Source organism: Kryptolebias marmoratus, linkage group LG24, assembly GCF_001649575.2.
Source record: "Kryptolebias marmoratus isolate JLee-2015 linkage group LG24, ASM164957v2, whole genome shotgun sequence".
In the NCBI taxonomy this organism is placed as follows: domain Eukaryota; kingdom Metazoa; phylum Chordata; class Actinopteri; order Cyprinodontiformes; family Rivulidae; genus Kryptolebias; species Kryptolebias marmoratus.
Window position 1 is genome coordinate 17,096,419 of NC_051453.1, and position 12,679 is coordinate 17,109,097.

Consider the following 12,679-nt stretch of genomic DNA (forward strand, 5'->3'; position numbering starts at 1 on the left):
AAATACAACTTTTTTGGGATCGTAATGCCATCGTTATTAGAGTTTTTTTTAATGCAGCGGTTCCGCTGTAAATTAATAAAATAGATAAAGATGTTAAAAAGTAAAACATTGATTCTGTAATATTTATTTTTCTTTCAAAATATAGACAGGCTTCGCTGAGAACACCCTCTCACAAACCTAATGCCGCCTGGAGTACGACACCCTGGTAACGCTTCACTTTAAAAGCCCTTATTTTATCAATTATATTGCGGATAAAACGCCATATGCGTAGTTCAAATTTCGAAACACAAATGAAAGTCAGGTTAAGCTAGTTTTGTTTATATTTACGGCACAAAAAACATGAGTTTTGAGGCTAAGCGTTGCGGAGTGCATTTCGACCCTCCTTCAATTATTTTAGTTTATATCCACTCGGACACAAAAAAGGTGCGAAAACGAATAATTCCTGTTCGGAACTTCTCGAAATATTCTGGTAAGAATATATAAAAACACGACTCTCACATGCACTACATTATTTGCAGGGAAGTGTTGTAGCATAAAACGGTCTTCAAGTGTGTTTTTTATGGCAAGAGGTGCTTTTTTTCGGCACAACACTGTTAAAATAATTGTTCCATCCCACTAAATACATACTATTGCTAAATTAAGAAATGCTACTGCAAATCCAGCAACTCCTAAAGCCTGTAAAAAAATAATAGCTGCATCAGTGATGTCTTTGCAGGACGTGGTAGCTCAACACCTCTAATAAATGGTTTTCCTTGGAAATAGTTAATTTCTTAATCAAACTGGCAACAAGCGGTAGGATTTGCAGCATGAAGACAAGTTTGTTGGTCCTAAAATAAGTACATGCAAAACCCAACAGGTAAAGCAGTGTTCCCCTGCAGACATTTGCTTCCAGGGTGCAGCTTGAAACCTAATATTTTCTCTTTCAGACTGCAGCATGGCTGCTGAGAGGCTGAAAAACCACCCAAGGCACAGGGACTACCTGGACCAAGTGCCCCAGAGCCAGCTGGAGAAACTCCACGTCATCCTGCGAGATCACATGCAGGGCTACACCATGGAGCACAGCCTGGCCTCGTTCCGCTTGGACCCGGACGAAGACCTGAACAAACTGGACGACGAGGAACTCGCTCGCAAGAAGGGCCAAATGGACAGGCTGTTTGAGAGGAACCGCAAGCGCAGAGACGACCCGGGCTTCGTTTATGACCTGGAGGTGCAGTTTGACAGAAAGGCCCAGGAGAAGTGCAGCTGGGATGACGAGTCAGACGATGGATTTTAAACCTCAAAAGAAAACCCCACAAATATCTGACAAAACTTCCAAGTTCATCCGAACATAACAGGTTACTTCCACCAGGGCGTGACCTAACATGCAAACACTAAACGTCTGACTAATACTTGAGGATAAACAGCTTGTAGAGACACAGTCAAAAAAATAAATAATGCATGATTAATAGTGAAGTTTTATTTGTTATAAAATAATTTTACAAAACGCACAGACTTTGGTTTTATATTTGCGGCTTACACCGAAATCATACAGTCAAATGTGAAGGAAGCTGCTAAAATCCTGTTGAATTAAATCTGAGCCGATATTTAATGAATAATTCATCTCTCTTTGGAAAAATGTCTACAAAATACTGTCATGTACAAAATATATATTTATATAGTTATATTCATATAGGGTTTGAAGTTCCAGTGTTTTATTCTCTAGAAGAAAAACACTAGCCGTGCCATGGCAAAGTTTTAAATGAAACGATATTTTAAAACTTGGCCTGGAAAATCAAACTTTCTTCAGGGGGGAAATTATTCAAAGTGCCTAAATATTGTATTCTGCTGACAGGGTACATCTACCATTAGTACCACAATACATTCAAAAATGTCGTAGGCTTCTGTTTAAATTTTTTATAAAGAAGTTTACATATCTTTGCTAGTTTGGTTCAAGCTAATCAAAACACTTTCTTTTCTTTTATTTAAAAAAAACCCCGCTATCAATTGCAGTCGTTGACACAGTGCCGATGTAAACCCCAAAGAGGTAGTAACGAAAAACAAAATGACACATTTCTTTTAGCATCTCCGTAAGGATTTAGGTGTTTAAATTGTAACTTCTCAGCAGGCTGTTATAATTTGTTTTAAAAAATAGTCCTTTATAAAACTCACATTTCAAGTATGCTAAAGCCACATTCTGGGACTTTCTACCTTTTTATAGGCATGATAATATTTACAGCTTATTACTTTCCGAGGAGGGGGCTTTCTGACCAGGCCCAGAACGCAGATGATATCGAAACGATTAGTTTTAAAGCTACCGGACAGAGACGGCTGTGCACAAACACAGACAGACACAGTGAAGCCAGTAAAGGAATAATGACGTTAAAAAGGTGGAGTTTTAGGCTGAAAATCAAATTAGGCCTCGTAGGAAAGCTGCATGATCCACCTGTTCAAGAAGGAATTATAAGAACAAATGTACACTACATTATTTAACACCACCAACAACATGGGCTAGTTAGACATGTCTGACAAGAAAATCTCATTTTTTCTTCCTCTCTTGAGTGCATCTTGGACAAAACCTGTCAAATTGGAAAAGAAAAAAGAAGTATGAGTCACCAAATTAATGTTGACAATCATTTTTTTTTCCTGAGCTAATAAAATCTTACCATTTTCCTTTCGGTTTAGTGGCGAGGTCAACGCAAGCGAAGTGAAACCACTCGATTGGACACTGAAAGTAAAGCAAATAAGTGTTAAGATAGTCATCACCTTGAGGAAAAGCTTGGAGAATAAAAGAGAAAATAAAAAAATAAAAAATTTACATCAAGGTTATCGCAGCCGATCATCTCTCCGTATGACACCTGGTGACACAGGCAGTATGTTGGTTCGTTGGGATCAACGGGCATGTCCAAAACGTCCGACGGCTGCATGGGCAGGAGGGCTTCACTCAGGTCCGGACTGAAACACCAACGGAGGGCACGGGGAGATCAGAAAACAAACACGACGCGGCGATGAGCCGACGCAAATCCGGAGTTTGTCGGAACAACCGGTTCCAACGTTACCTGTTCTTCATCTTTTTCTTTTTGGGAGAATCTTCGTCAGAACCTTTCCTTCCTCGCCCACGGGATCCACGTTTCTCTCTCTGCCCGCGCAAATCGCTTTCTGGAGAAAAAAAAACATTTGATATATGTTTACTACCAGGAGAAAATCTGTTCACCTGTAAGCGAAAGCTTCTTGGAGAGTAAATCCACTTTGTGCACAAGGTGAGGAAACAATAAGTTTAAAGATGAAGAACCATCAAGGACAGAAACACTTCATTTCTGCTGTTGAATGTACTGTAAATAGTCTGCACCATTCATCTCTGAGTCCTGGCTACGATCTGGAAACTTCACATTGCAGGTGACTGTTAATCTTTTTTGCTTTCTGTGTCTTAGCATGTCAGCACATGGGATCTGTCTACATCCTGGAGCATGACGCACGACTGACCCGGTTGTTCTCTGCGTGCAGTAATGCAGTAACTCTCGTCGCCCGACTCCTTCCTGAACTTACTTTTCAGCGCCCTTCCGTCTGTGCTTTCGTAGCTGCTCAGTTCCAGCTTCTCCTTCAGCTCATTCTCGAACCGAGCCAGATCCGCATCCAGCCTCCGGATGTGTTTGTCCACCTGGATTAAAATCCAAATTAATTTCTGCATTTTACTACATTTCTTTAAGTCACGACGAATAAGCGGGACCTAAATGCATCTTTTCAATGAGAGGGCAGTACATGATATATGTAGATATAAAACAAGTTTAAGCAGGAGAGGAAGAGCACTGACCATTTCATACGTCTGCATTGCAAGCTGGACTTTGTCGTCACTGAACTCTTTGCACTTGCTGTAGGCGTTCTGAATCTTCTGCAGGTGTTCCACTCGCTGCTCTGAGGCCAGGTTCTTCACGTTGGCGATGTACTCCTCGGCCAGCTTGTCGATCTCCGCTTTCTTCTCTGCACAACAGCGCGAGAAAATTGCAGCCAGAGGTGAACCAACGGCTGGACAGTTACCGATTAAAAAAAAAAACAAAACGTCCTTTGGATGGCGGGAGACACTCACCTTCAGTTCTGTTGTCCAGGTCCCGCATCAAAGTGAAGTTCCTCTGCAGCTCACAAGGTAGGTTTTCAATACCTGAAGAAGTGGAGCACATTTATTCCTGGTGTTGAACAAATGTTCATACTACCTTTGAGCCAAGTAACTCTTCAATACCACCTTTAAAACGTCTGCTGGCCTGGTACCGATGTTTTGCAAAGCCTAATGGTTGCGTTTTTCTTTCCTGCCAGTGGCGTTTTCAAGAACATGAATATATTTATCCTTGCTTATTGTTTCCCACAGAGTTTCAAATGATTGAAAAAGCCCAAAAAAGTTGATTTAGGCAAAACAATTTACCTGTTAAAGAGAAATTTAGACACGCCGGTGTGAAACTGTGACCCATCAGATTGTTCTCATGAGGGTTTTAAGCTTATTCATTATTTTATAGCTGTTTTCCAGGCATGATTAAAATATAAAATTTGATATGAAATTAGTGGAAGGTACAGACAGGATATATGCACAGACATACACTGGGGCTCATTATATGATTACTAAAATGAGTCTGTCATGTTGAATATAACTTTCTGTAGGATTTGAGACGCTGTGTGTGAGTGTGTGTGTGTGAGTGTGTGAGAGAGGGAGACAGGCTGTTTTCAGCACATATGTTACAGTCTGAAGACAACAACCCGCCTCGGCGCCCAAACAGTTACGGGAAACGCGGTTTCCTAAAGGCTGCACATGCATACCGTTTGCTTTAATTAAACACACGCAAACCAGAGGAGAAAATATTCCCTGTAAAATAAACCAAACATCACTAAATTGTAGCTTTGCTATTAAAAAAAAAGTTGCATCTTTACGCTAACTGAGTTAGCTGGAAAGCTAGTATTAGCTAACGTGTCTGTACATGTCCTTAGTCCTCTGAGTGAAGCAGACATTAAATCAAGCTAAACCGCGAGCGAACTAGTGTTGTTGGACGTGTTTCGAGTCCAGCACAGCGTATTCTCGGATACTTACTATCCAAATAATGCTCCAAATATATTGCCGTCGCCATTTCGCGTTATCTACACAGCTTCTGCGTGCGTTGCTCTCCTCGGCTGACAAACTGTTAGCTTGACGGAGAGATGGGGAGTTTGTTTTGTAACCCGGCCTGTGCCGTCGGTCAGTCAGCGGCTTCAAGACGCAAGTCACTGCCTCGGTAATTTCTTTCTAGCCCATCAACTCGGAAACCTTTTTTGCACTGTGACTCTTTTTTTTTTACTGGTAAATTATAACGTAAACTAGAACTAGGTTCTATTTTTAATCACAAAAGAAAGATACTTATTTTACAATTTTCTATCACGTGCGTGCATAAAGAAGACGCGAGAGTAAATCAAGCGCGCCCTCGCTGATTTTGCTAGCACTTTCCATCGCTGTCAGCTGAGAGGTTACGTCATTCAAAACAAACGCCTCCCTCTCCAGAGACTAGACATTTGTGAAGATGCTCACTGGGCGGGGTTTAACGGGAACCATCGACTGAAGAAATAACGGCCCACAGTCTACCAGCTGTGTCCACTTTGATAAACGGACAGGCCTTCTATTTTTTTCTGCTCCAAGTAAGGCATCGCTTTTTTTGTGCGTATCACTACTTCCGCGTTCAGTGTATCTTCGCGAAAGGACATCTTGTCTGAGACGAATAACAAATAAAGTAAGTGTATCAATTCCCAGACAGGTTTTAAGTAAACCAGTCGACCAAAATGACGAGTGGTAGAGTTTACTACCTTTTAAACTCACACCAGTAGGTCGGCTAGTTGTTGTTAGCCATCCTCTGCTAACTGTAAACAACTAGCTAGCATGGTCATTTTAATGTTCAGTGACAATCCTAAGTAACTGTGTGTTAAATGTAGTGGCCATAAAACAAACAAAAAATTTTGATGCTAATATTTTAACTTTACCAACGGCGCACTGTTAACACCAAATATATAAGGTTACAAAATAAAATGTAATTTGAACCAGTTGTGCTGGCACTTTAGCTTGAATTTCAGCTAAATCAAATTTAGTGATCACCTGCAAAACAATAAAAAAGAAAAACTTTCTTTTGTTTTATGGCTATTTATTTTGTGTTAGATACACCCCTCCCAGTCATCAAGCCTTCAGTTTTGACAGATAACGTCTATTATTTACATTTTATTCTTTAGGTGTTTCTTCTAAGATGGCGATGGTAAAGAGCGGCTGGCTCCACAGACAAAGTGAGTAGCCACGTTACCCTGTGGTTTAAAGATCAGCACTTTAAAAAGGGTGATCAAAAACCCACACTGTGAAGCAAATTATCTTTTAAATATTTACTTTTCAGGTACCATACTACGGCGCTGGAAGAGAAACTGGTTCGACCTATGGGCTGATGGACGGCTCGTGTTCTACAACGATCAGCAGCGGCGTGACATGGAGGACGACATTCACATGAGAGTCCATTGCATCAACATTCGCAGCTCCGCAGCGTGTCAGGGTGGCTGTCAAGTGCTTATGCTTATGTCAACTGACCGCACTTCATGAATTTCACCCACCTTCTTCTTTTTATTATTCAGTTTTTAACGTCCCTCCTCCTTTTCGTCTTGCTGCTCTGTTCCTCTCAGAGCTGAACCCACCAGAGGCAAAGAGGCGGGATGCGTTGTTCCAGATAGTGTGCAGAGACGGACGGGTCATCAGTTTGTGTGCAGACAGCGCAGATGATGCCCTGTAAGACAGCTTATACATGCTTACGCTTAATATTTAACAGAACAAGCACTTTTAAAAAATTCTAAAACATGGTTTCTGCTTTTTGTTGAAGGGCGTGGACGATGGCACTTCAGGACGCAAGGATTAATGCAGTGAGATTTCTCTACATTTTATCCACCTTTTGTTATCTCGGCACAGTGAGAGGAGTTACTGTGTTAACTTCTCCTGGTAATTTGTTTTGCTCTCTGTTTGGCTGTTTGATAATTAGGTGGTTGCAGCTCCTCAGATTGGCTTCGCACAAGAAGTCGTGGCTTCTGCTCCTCCTCCGTACTCCGAATACGCTCACCCACAGGTAAAAATGTGTAAGCTGTAAAACAGAAAAGCCTTACAGATGTATATCATTGCTTTAAATCTACAACTGGACTTGCTTTAGTGCGAAACAAAACCAGTAATTCTCCTGAAAATTCAAAAAGTCATCACTTCAGAAGAAAATGTCAGCTCAAATATCATGTTTGCTGCCCCCTGCTGGATCAAATCTGTCAGTGCTCACAAGCTCCACCGACCAGTTCTTGTTAAATTCAACTTTTTAATCATTCTTCGCTCATTTTGTTCCCCAGGTTTATGCGCCAGGCCCGTACGGAGATTACAGTGCTCCACCTGCTCACGCCACTCAGATAGTTTACTCTGCAGATGGGCAGCCTTACACCGTCGCTTACCCATACCAGTACCAGGGTAAGTACCCCCACACCCCCCTCGCATTTCTCAGCTCGTGCGCGGAAGTGTGACGTTGTCCCGTGACGTAAAAGCGGAACCGTTTTTTGCAGGTGGATACGCCGCTCCTGGGGTGAACCACGTCGTCATCCAGGAGCGACAGCGCGACAACGGAGGAGACGTCGCCTTGGGCATGCTCGCCGGAGCGGCAACCGGCCTGGCTCTCGGCTCCCTCTTCTCGGTCTTCTAACGTCGTAACCGTCGTACGTTCAGCAGCTCCCAGTCCCTGCGTATTTACACGATGTATATTTACAGCACACTGTGTACGGCCTCTTCTCAAGCGCAGTCACGTGATTTCAATTTTTTTTTCTAAAAATGCTCTCGTCGCATTACGTCAACAGAACACGACTGATGGGCTGTAAATACTTTTAGCACTTTTCCAACATGCTCTGTTTGTTTTCTCCCCTCATTCTTTTTTTTGTTGTTGTCTTCAGATGAAAAGGATTAACCAAAAAACAACCATTACTCAGTTCTGAGTTTTAGCATCAAGAAAAGACACTACTTTGTTTGTGTGCAGTTCAGGACACTTTCAGCACATCTTGCCTTTTTGTATTTTGAGTTCTTACCATATAGTTAAGTCTAACAGTTGTTGTTGTTGTGTACTGTATGTTTTGTTTACTTTGTTTCAGGGATAAATCTGCTGAGTAGTGTTGTGAACTAGGCACATTTAAAGCAATATTCACGCCGATAATAGCGTCTGATTTAACCAGAAACCATGCAGTGTACGAGGAAAGACTAGATTAAATCTGTAGTGTAAAGGGATGTCACTTCTCCTTTATAGTTCAAATTAATTGCGTCTTTTTGTTTAACTTCTCGGCAGCTGTTGAATCAGTTTTTTTTTGTTTGTTTGTTTGAGTCAAGGTTTTTCCATTTCCTAGGCCTGATGTGGAAATCCTGATCAGTCAGCTTTGATTGGAGTTTCCTCCTCAAAAGCGTGAATATTTTTTAAAGGTAAAATTTATGACTCGGGTAAAAAAAAAAAAAAAACGCAGCGAGATTCTCAGAGTGAAACCTTTTTTTCTTTTTAAACGTTATTTATTCTGGAAATGGAAGCAGTTTGTAGTTTCGCAAACGGCTTAATGATGTAATCTTTCTAAGAAGGTATTAAACGTGTATGAAGATGTGAAATAAAACTGTTTTGCTTCTTGAACCCATTCAGATTTATCCTGCAATAAAAAAACAAATGTTAACCAATATGTATTTTAACAAATAAATATATTCAAAGTTATTTTGGATTGTTTTATTTAACTCCTGAGACTTGTTCATAGAACACAATAAGATACAAGAAATGACCTCATTTTATTGCTGTTATTTGTGCAAATTTAAAAACAATATATATTTTATACCCAAAGTTGCCAACTGGTGTGTGATTATAAAACCCCGTTCTACATTTACAGCTCAACTACAGCAAAAACATGGAAATATAAAATGTGCACAAATGTAAAAACTCACAGGGAAAACTTGGAATTTAGCAGCGCTTCTAAAAAGCTTTTAATAGACAATTTCTTTTCAGTAATGGTAGAAAAGCCCCCTCCAAATGAATAAGTTAACAGAAACAGTCAATCCCATTTAATTAAAAAAAAAGTTCACCACAAAACTGTATCTTTAGGGGCAAAATAATTTGCCTTCCATATGGTGATGTGCGTAGTGCAGGAAGAGACATGTAAACAAAAAATGAAAAGGTAAACACTAAAGTAAAGCCGTTTTAAATCCCAGTAAAGTGTGCCTGATAGTGAAAACAACTGTTGACCGCAGTCTGATGTTAAAGTAGAGAGTGAGTGTTTTTAGCCTTCTTGGCCGAAATCTTCAGTGAACTTCTGCAGCTTTTCCAGGTCCTGCTCGTTGACCGTGGGCTTGGTGTTGCTCAGAGACCTCAGCATGTCGGCCTATGCACACGATACGGATTAGATCCTCGTCCCGCTTCCCGTAACGCTTGTTTTAGTTGTGTTTTTTTTCTTACCATGGACACAACAGGCTCTAGGAGTCTGTCCCCGGGGACGTCCATCCACGTCATCTCCAAGGCGTTGGGGTCTCCCGGTGAGCACGGCGTCAGCAGGTCCTCAACCACGACGTCCGGGTTGTTTATTAACGGCCCCCGCACCTTTGATGGGAATCATAACAAAGCTCAGATTAATGTCTATGTGTTAGTATCAAGCTTTGAAATGATAAAGCATATAGTGAGGGTGAACTTAAAAAAAAATGGCAGTTTGTTGCATAAGATTGGACAATTTTCACACCCTCTCTATAAAAAAAACTAATAATAACATGTCAGATTAATTGTTTTTAATTAAGAATGAGGATTGTTCTTCTTCAGTAGCACCATCTTCCAGCCGGAATACCAAAGAGGTGAACAGGTGAGGTGAGGGTTTACCTTTTTGAAGTGCGTGGCTGACTGAACCCTCCTGACGGGCTGCATGAGGGCGTCTCTGACGATTATGCTGACGTCCGCGCCGGAGTAGCCCTCGGTCTTCGTGCCCAGAGTAACGAAGTCCTGCTCCGTCAGGTCGTTGGGGGTGGAGCCCAGGTGCAGTTTGAACATAGCGGCGCGGGCGTGGCCTTCCGGCAGAGGGATGTAAATTCGCTTTTCAAACCTGAGGCACGGACAAAAGGTTCAGGGAGCCGGAATGAGACGTGTCAAAGCTCGCGTGCTGTGACCAAAACCAGTTTTGAATGATTGAAGAAAAAAAAGAACTCCTTCTTATATGCAACGTAAACCAACCTTCTCCTGATAGCAGAGTCCAGTGTCCATGGAATATTTGTCGCCCCCAGAACAAGGATTCCTTCGTTATCATTTCCAACGCCTGAGAGGAGAAAAGAGCTACGACAATTAGACAATTACATGACCCAAATAAAAAGGAATGTGCTTCAAGCGAACATTTTCTGCTTTTCTCAGGTGACAGTTTGACGCCTTTCCTTGTCAACATGTGATTAAGGACTGTGGGAAATGATAATAACTAATAGCTAATCAGCTGATGATAAGCAGCTTAATCAATACCCAATGACAGCCTCCTGTCACTGTGGTTGTCGTTTTACGTGCTGCTGCTCACCCTGCATCTGGACGAGGAACTCGGTCTTGATCCTGCGAGCTGCTTCGCTCTCGTTCTCGCTCCTCGAGCCACAGAGGGAGTCAATCTCGTCGATGAAGATGATGGACGGTTTGTGCTCTCGAGCCAACGCGAACAGGTTCTTCACCAGCCTGGGGGGTGTGTGCGTGTAAAATGGTTAGATGATTCAGCTTAGCTTCTCCTATTCTCGATAATACGTGCTGCAAAAAGAACCCGGCCCTCACTTTTCACTTTCCCCCAGCCACTTGGACACCAGGTCGGAGGAGGAGATGGAGAAGAAGGTGGAGTTATTTGCCTCTGTAGCTACGGCCTTGGCCAGGTAGGATTTCCCCGTTCCCGGGGGGCCGAACAGAAGGATCCCCCGCCACGGCGTTCGTTTTCCTGCGCAGACAGATGCAGCGTTTGTTTTAAATAAATAAATAAAAAGCCTGTCTACTCCCAGCTGTTTGAGCGGGAGCCCAATCTGCACGCTGGTTTCAACACCTGTGAACAGGTGGGGGAATTTGATAGGCAGGATCACGGCTTCTTTTAAGGCTTCTTTGGCTCCCTCAAGTCCGGCCACGTCGTTCCACTTGACGTTTGGCTTCTCCATGACAATGGCACCTGCGGCAGAGACGAGTCTGATGAGCACCCTGTGGGATATTTTGCTTTTTAATAAAACACCATAATGTCCTTGAACAATAGGATTCACCTGAGAGCTGGTTTTTGAATTTCTTCTTCTCTTGGTCTTCATTTTCATCACTTTCACTCCTATAATAAAAAAAAAATAAATTAAATCAGGAAGTGCTTTCCACTAAACTTTATTGATTAATTATTAATGTCAACGAACCGTAGGCGAACAGGAAACAAAGTAACGCCAAATTACAAGTAGCACACAGCAACATTGATCCATTTCTGGATTTATTGACCACTCTCACCCTTTATCACCGGAATCTTTGACAGGTTTGGCCGGCGGAGCCTCCTCCTTTTTCTTCAGGTATTCTTTCAGCTGCTCGGCTCTGTCCAGGTAGACGACACACTTGGCCCTGATGCTCTGCTTCGAGAGTTCGTTCGGTGTCTCATCTGCAGTGGCAACAATGCGACGGCACTTAGATTGTGTTTTCAAACAGCCAAACAACCGGTGTAATAACAAGTGAACCGGCAAACAGGTTCCTCACATTTGACAACATGTAGGAAGTACTGGACAGCATGCTGATAACATCTGAGGGCCTCTTCGTAGTTCTTGGCTTTGTCTTCCGCTGACGCTTTGCTGGCCAGATCTATGGCTTTCTGAGGACAAACAACACGAGGGAAAATAATAACAGCCAGACTCACAGTAATAAGTTATTTAAAGAAGAGCTGATAAAACCCAATGGTAAAGACAGCCCTGACAGTACTTTTTAAGGGACATTCTGACAAAAAACAACACCACAGTAAACTACTTCTAATCAGTACTATTTTCTACAGACGTGAATCATTTGCAAAGCTTTACATTAACTTTTTATTTAAAGTTTAAACACCAACCTGACTTCTTATAAAGTTGTGCTAAATGTTTGTTCATAAAAAAGCACACATTATACACCACAGAGCTTCACAATTCTAATTTATAAATATATTATAAATTATAGGAATGTTTTATGTACAATGTAATTTATGAATTGTAAGTAGTTTTTTTAAAAAAAGATGTGAAAACTGGAAATACTACCTCGTTTAGAACCGTGAATAAGTCATTTGAAGCTAATAAGTATTAAAAAGTCAACTATTATTTTACTATTGGCACTGATAGGTTCTTTATAAGAAAGGTAATTGAAAATAGGTAGGTTTTATCACTATCTTAGCTGACTACAATAATTTAAAACCATTTCAGCTCGTTTGTGTTGTCTCAGTCAAGTAACCAGGTAACTTATAGACTGAATTTCCTTACCTGTAAATTACCGCCCGACATTTTTTGTGTCGTTAAAAACTCCGAGGTTCAGTTCATACATATATATATATATATATATATATATATATATATGTATATAGTTTTGCCTTCTGAATTTAATTTTAGTGTTACTCACTGCATAAGTGTTACAATCGAGTAACTTCCATCGCCAAACATCCTAAAGCTCGTTTTACTTCCGCATCCGCAGCTCACTTC

General features: G+C 41.4%; 4 protein-coding genes across 6 annotated transcripts; 2 read left to right on the forward strand and 2 right to left on the reverse strand.

Moving 5' to 3' along the window:
* Positions 1-108: 108 nt before the first annotated feature.
* Positions 109-1,853, forward strand: cep19 (centrosomal protein 19). Of its 2 annotated transcripts, none has more exons than XM_037974113.1 (2): positions 109-205; positions 927-1,694. In XM_037974113.1, exons 1-2 carry the CDS (start codon positions 181-183, stop codon positions 1,271-1,273), a joined length of 372 nt encoding a protein of 123 aa, XP_037830041.1. In that variant the 5' UTR covers positions 109-180; the 3' UTR covers positions 1,274-1,694. The 2 variants fall into 2 exon arrangements, with proteins under 2 accessions (XP_037830041.1, XP_017284333.1); XM_017428844.3 differs by having other exon boundaries at positions 174-469; positions 927-1,853.
* ing5a (inhibitor of growth family, member 5a) lies at positions 1,437-5,195 on the reverse strand. The gene is made up of 8 exons (XM_017428843.3): positions 5,048-5,195; positions 4,061-4,132; positions 3,788-3,954; positions 3,523-3,634; positions 3,036-3,135; positions 2,796-2,931; positions 2,643-2,704; positions 1,437-2,555 (listed from the first exon to the last, which is right to left on the reverse strand). Exons 1-8 carry the CDS (start codon positions 5,082-5,084, stop codon positions 2,516-2,518), a joined length of 726 nt encoding a protein of 241 aa, XP_017284332.1. The 5' UTR covers positions 5,085-5,195; the 3' UTR covers positions 1,437-2,515.
* Positions 5,196-5,540: 345 nt separating this feature from the next.
* plekhb2 (pleckstrin homology domain containing, family B (evectins) member 2) lies at positions 5,541-8,498 on the forward strand. Of its 2 annotated transcripts, none has more exons than XM_017428827.3 (8): positions 5,541-5,625; positions 6,208-6,258; positions 6,363-6,515; positions 6,643-6,745; positions 6,837-6,876; positions 6,993-7,076; positions 7,342-7,456; positions 7,549-8,498. In XM_017428827.3, the coding sequence occupies exons 2-8, from the start codon at positions 6,222-6,224 to the stop codon at positions 7,683-7,685; spliced, it is 669 nt and encodes a 222-aa protein (XP_017284316.1). In that variant the 5' UTR covers positions 5,541-5,625; positions 6,208-6,221; the 3' UTR covers positions 7,686-8,498. The 2 variants fall into 2 exon arrangements, with proteins under 2 accessions (XP_017284316.1, XP_017284315.1); XM_017428826.3 differs by having other exon boundaries at positions 5,566-5,717.
* A 1-nt stretch (position 8,499) lies between these two features.
* Positions 8,500-12,667, reverse strand: LOC108243410 (vacuolar protein sorting-associated protein 4B-like). Its single transcript, XM_017428821.3, has 11 exons — positions 12,464-12,667; positions 11,718-11,829; positions 11,478-11,622; positions 11,252-11,310; positions 11,044-11,163; positions 10,785-10,941; positions 10,543-10,691; positions 10,215-10,296; positions 9,867-10,086; positions 9,456-9,596; positions 8,500-9,381 (listed from the first exon to the last, which is right to left on the reverse strand). The coding sequence occupies exons 1-11, from the start codon at positions 12,482-12,484 to the stop codon at positions 9,280-9,282; spliced, it is 1,308 nt and encodes a 435-aa protein (XP_017284310.1). The 5' UTR covers positions 12,485-12,667; the 3' UTR covers positions 8,500-9,279.
* Between the last annotated feature and the right edge of the window lie 12 nt (positions 12,668-12,679).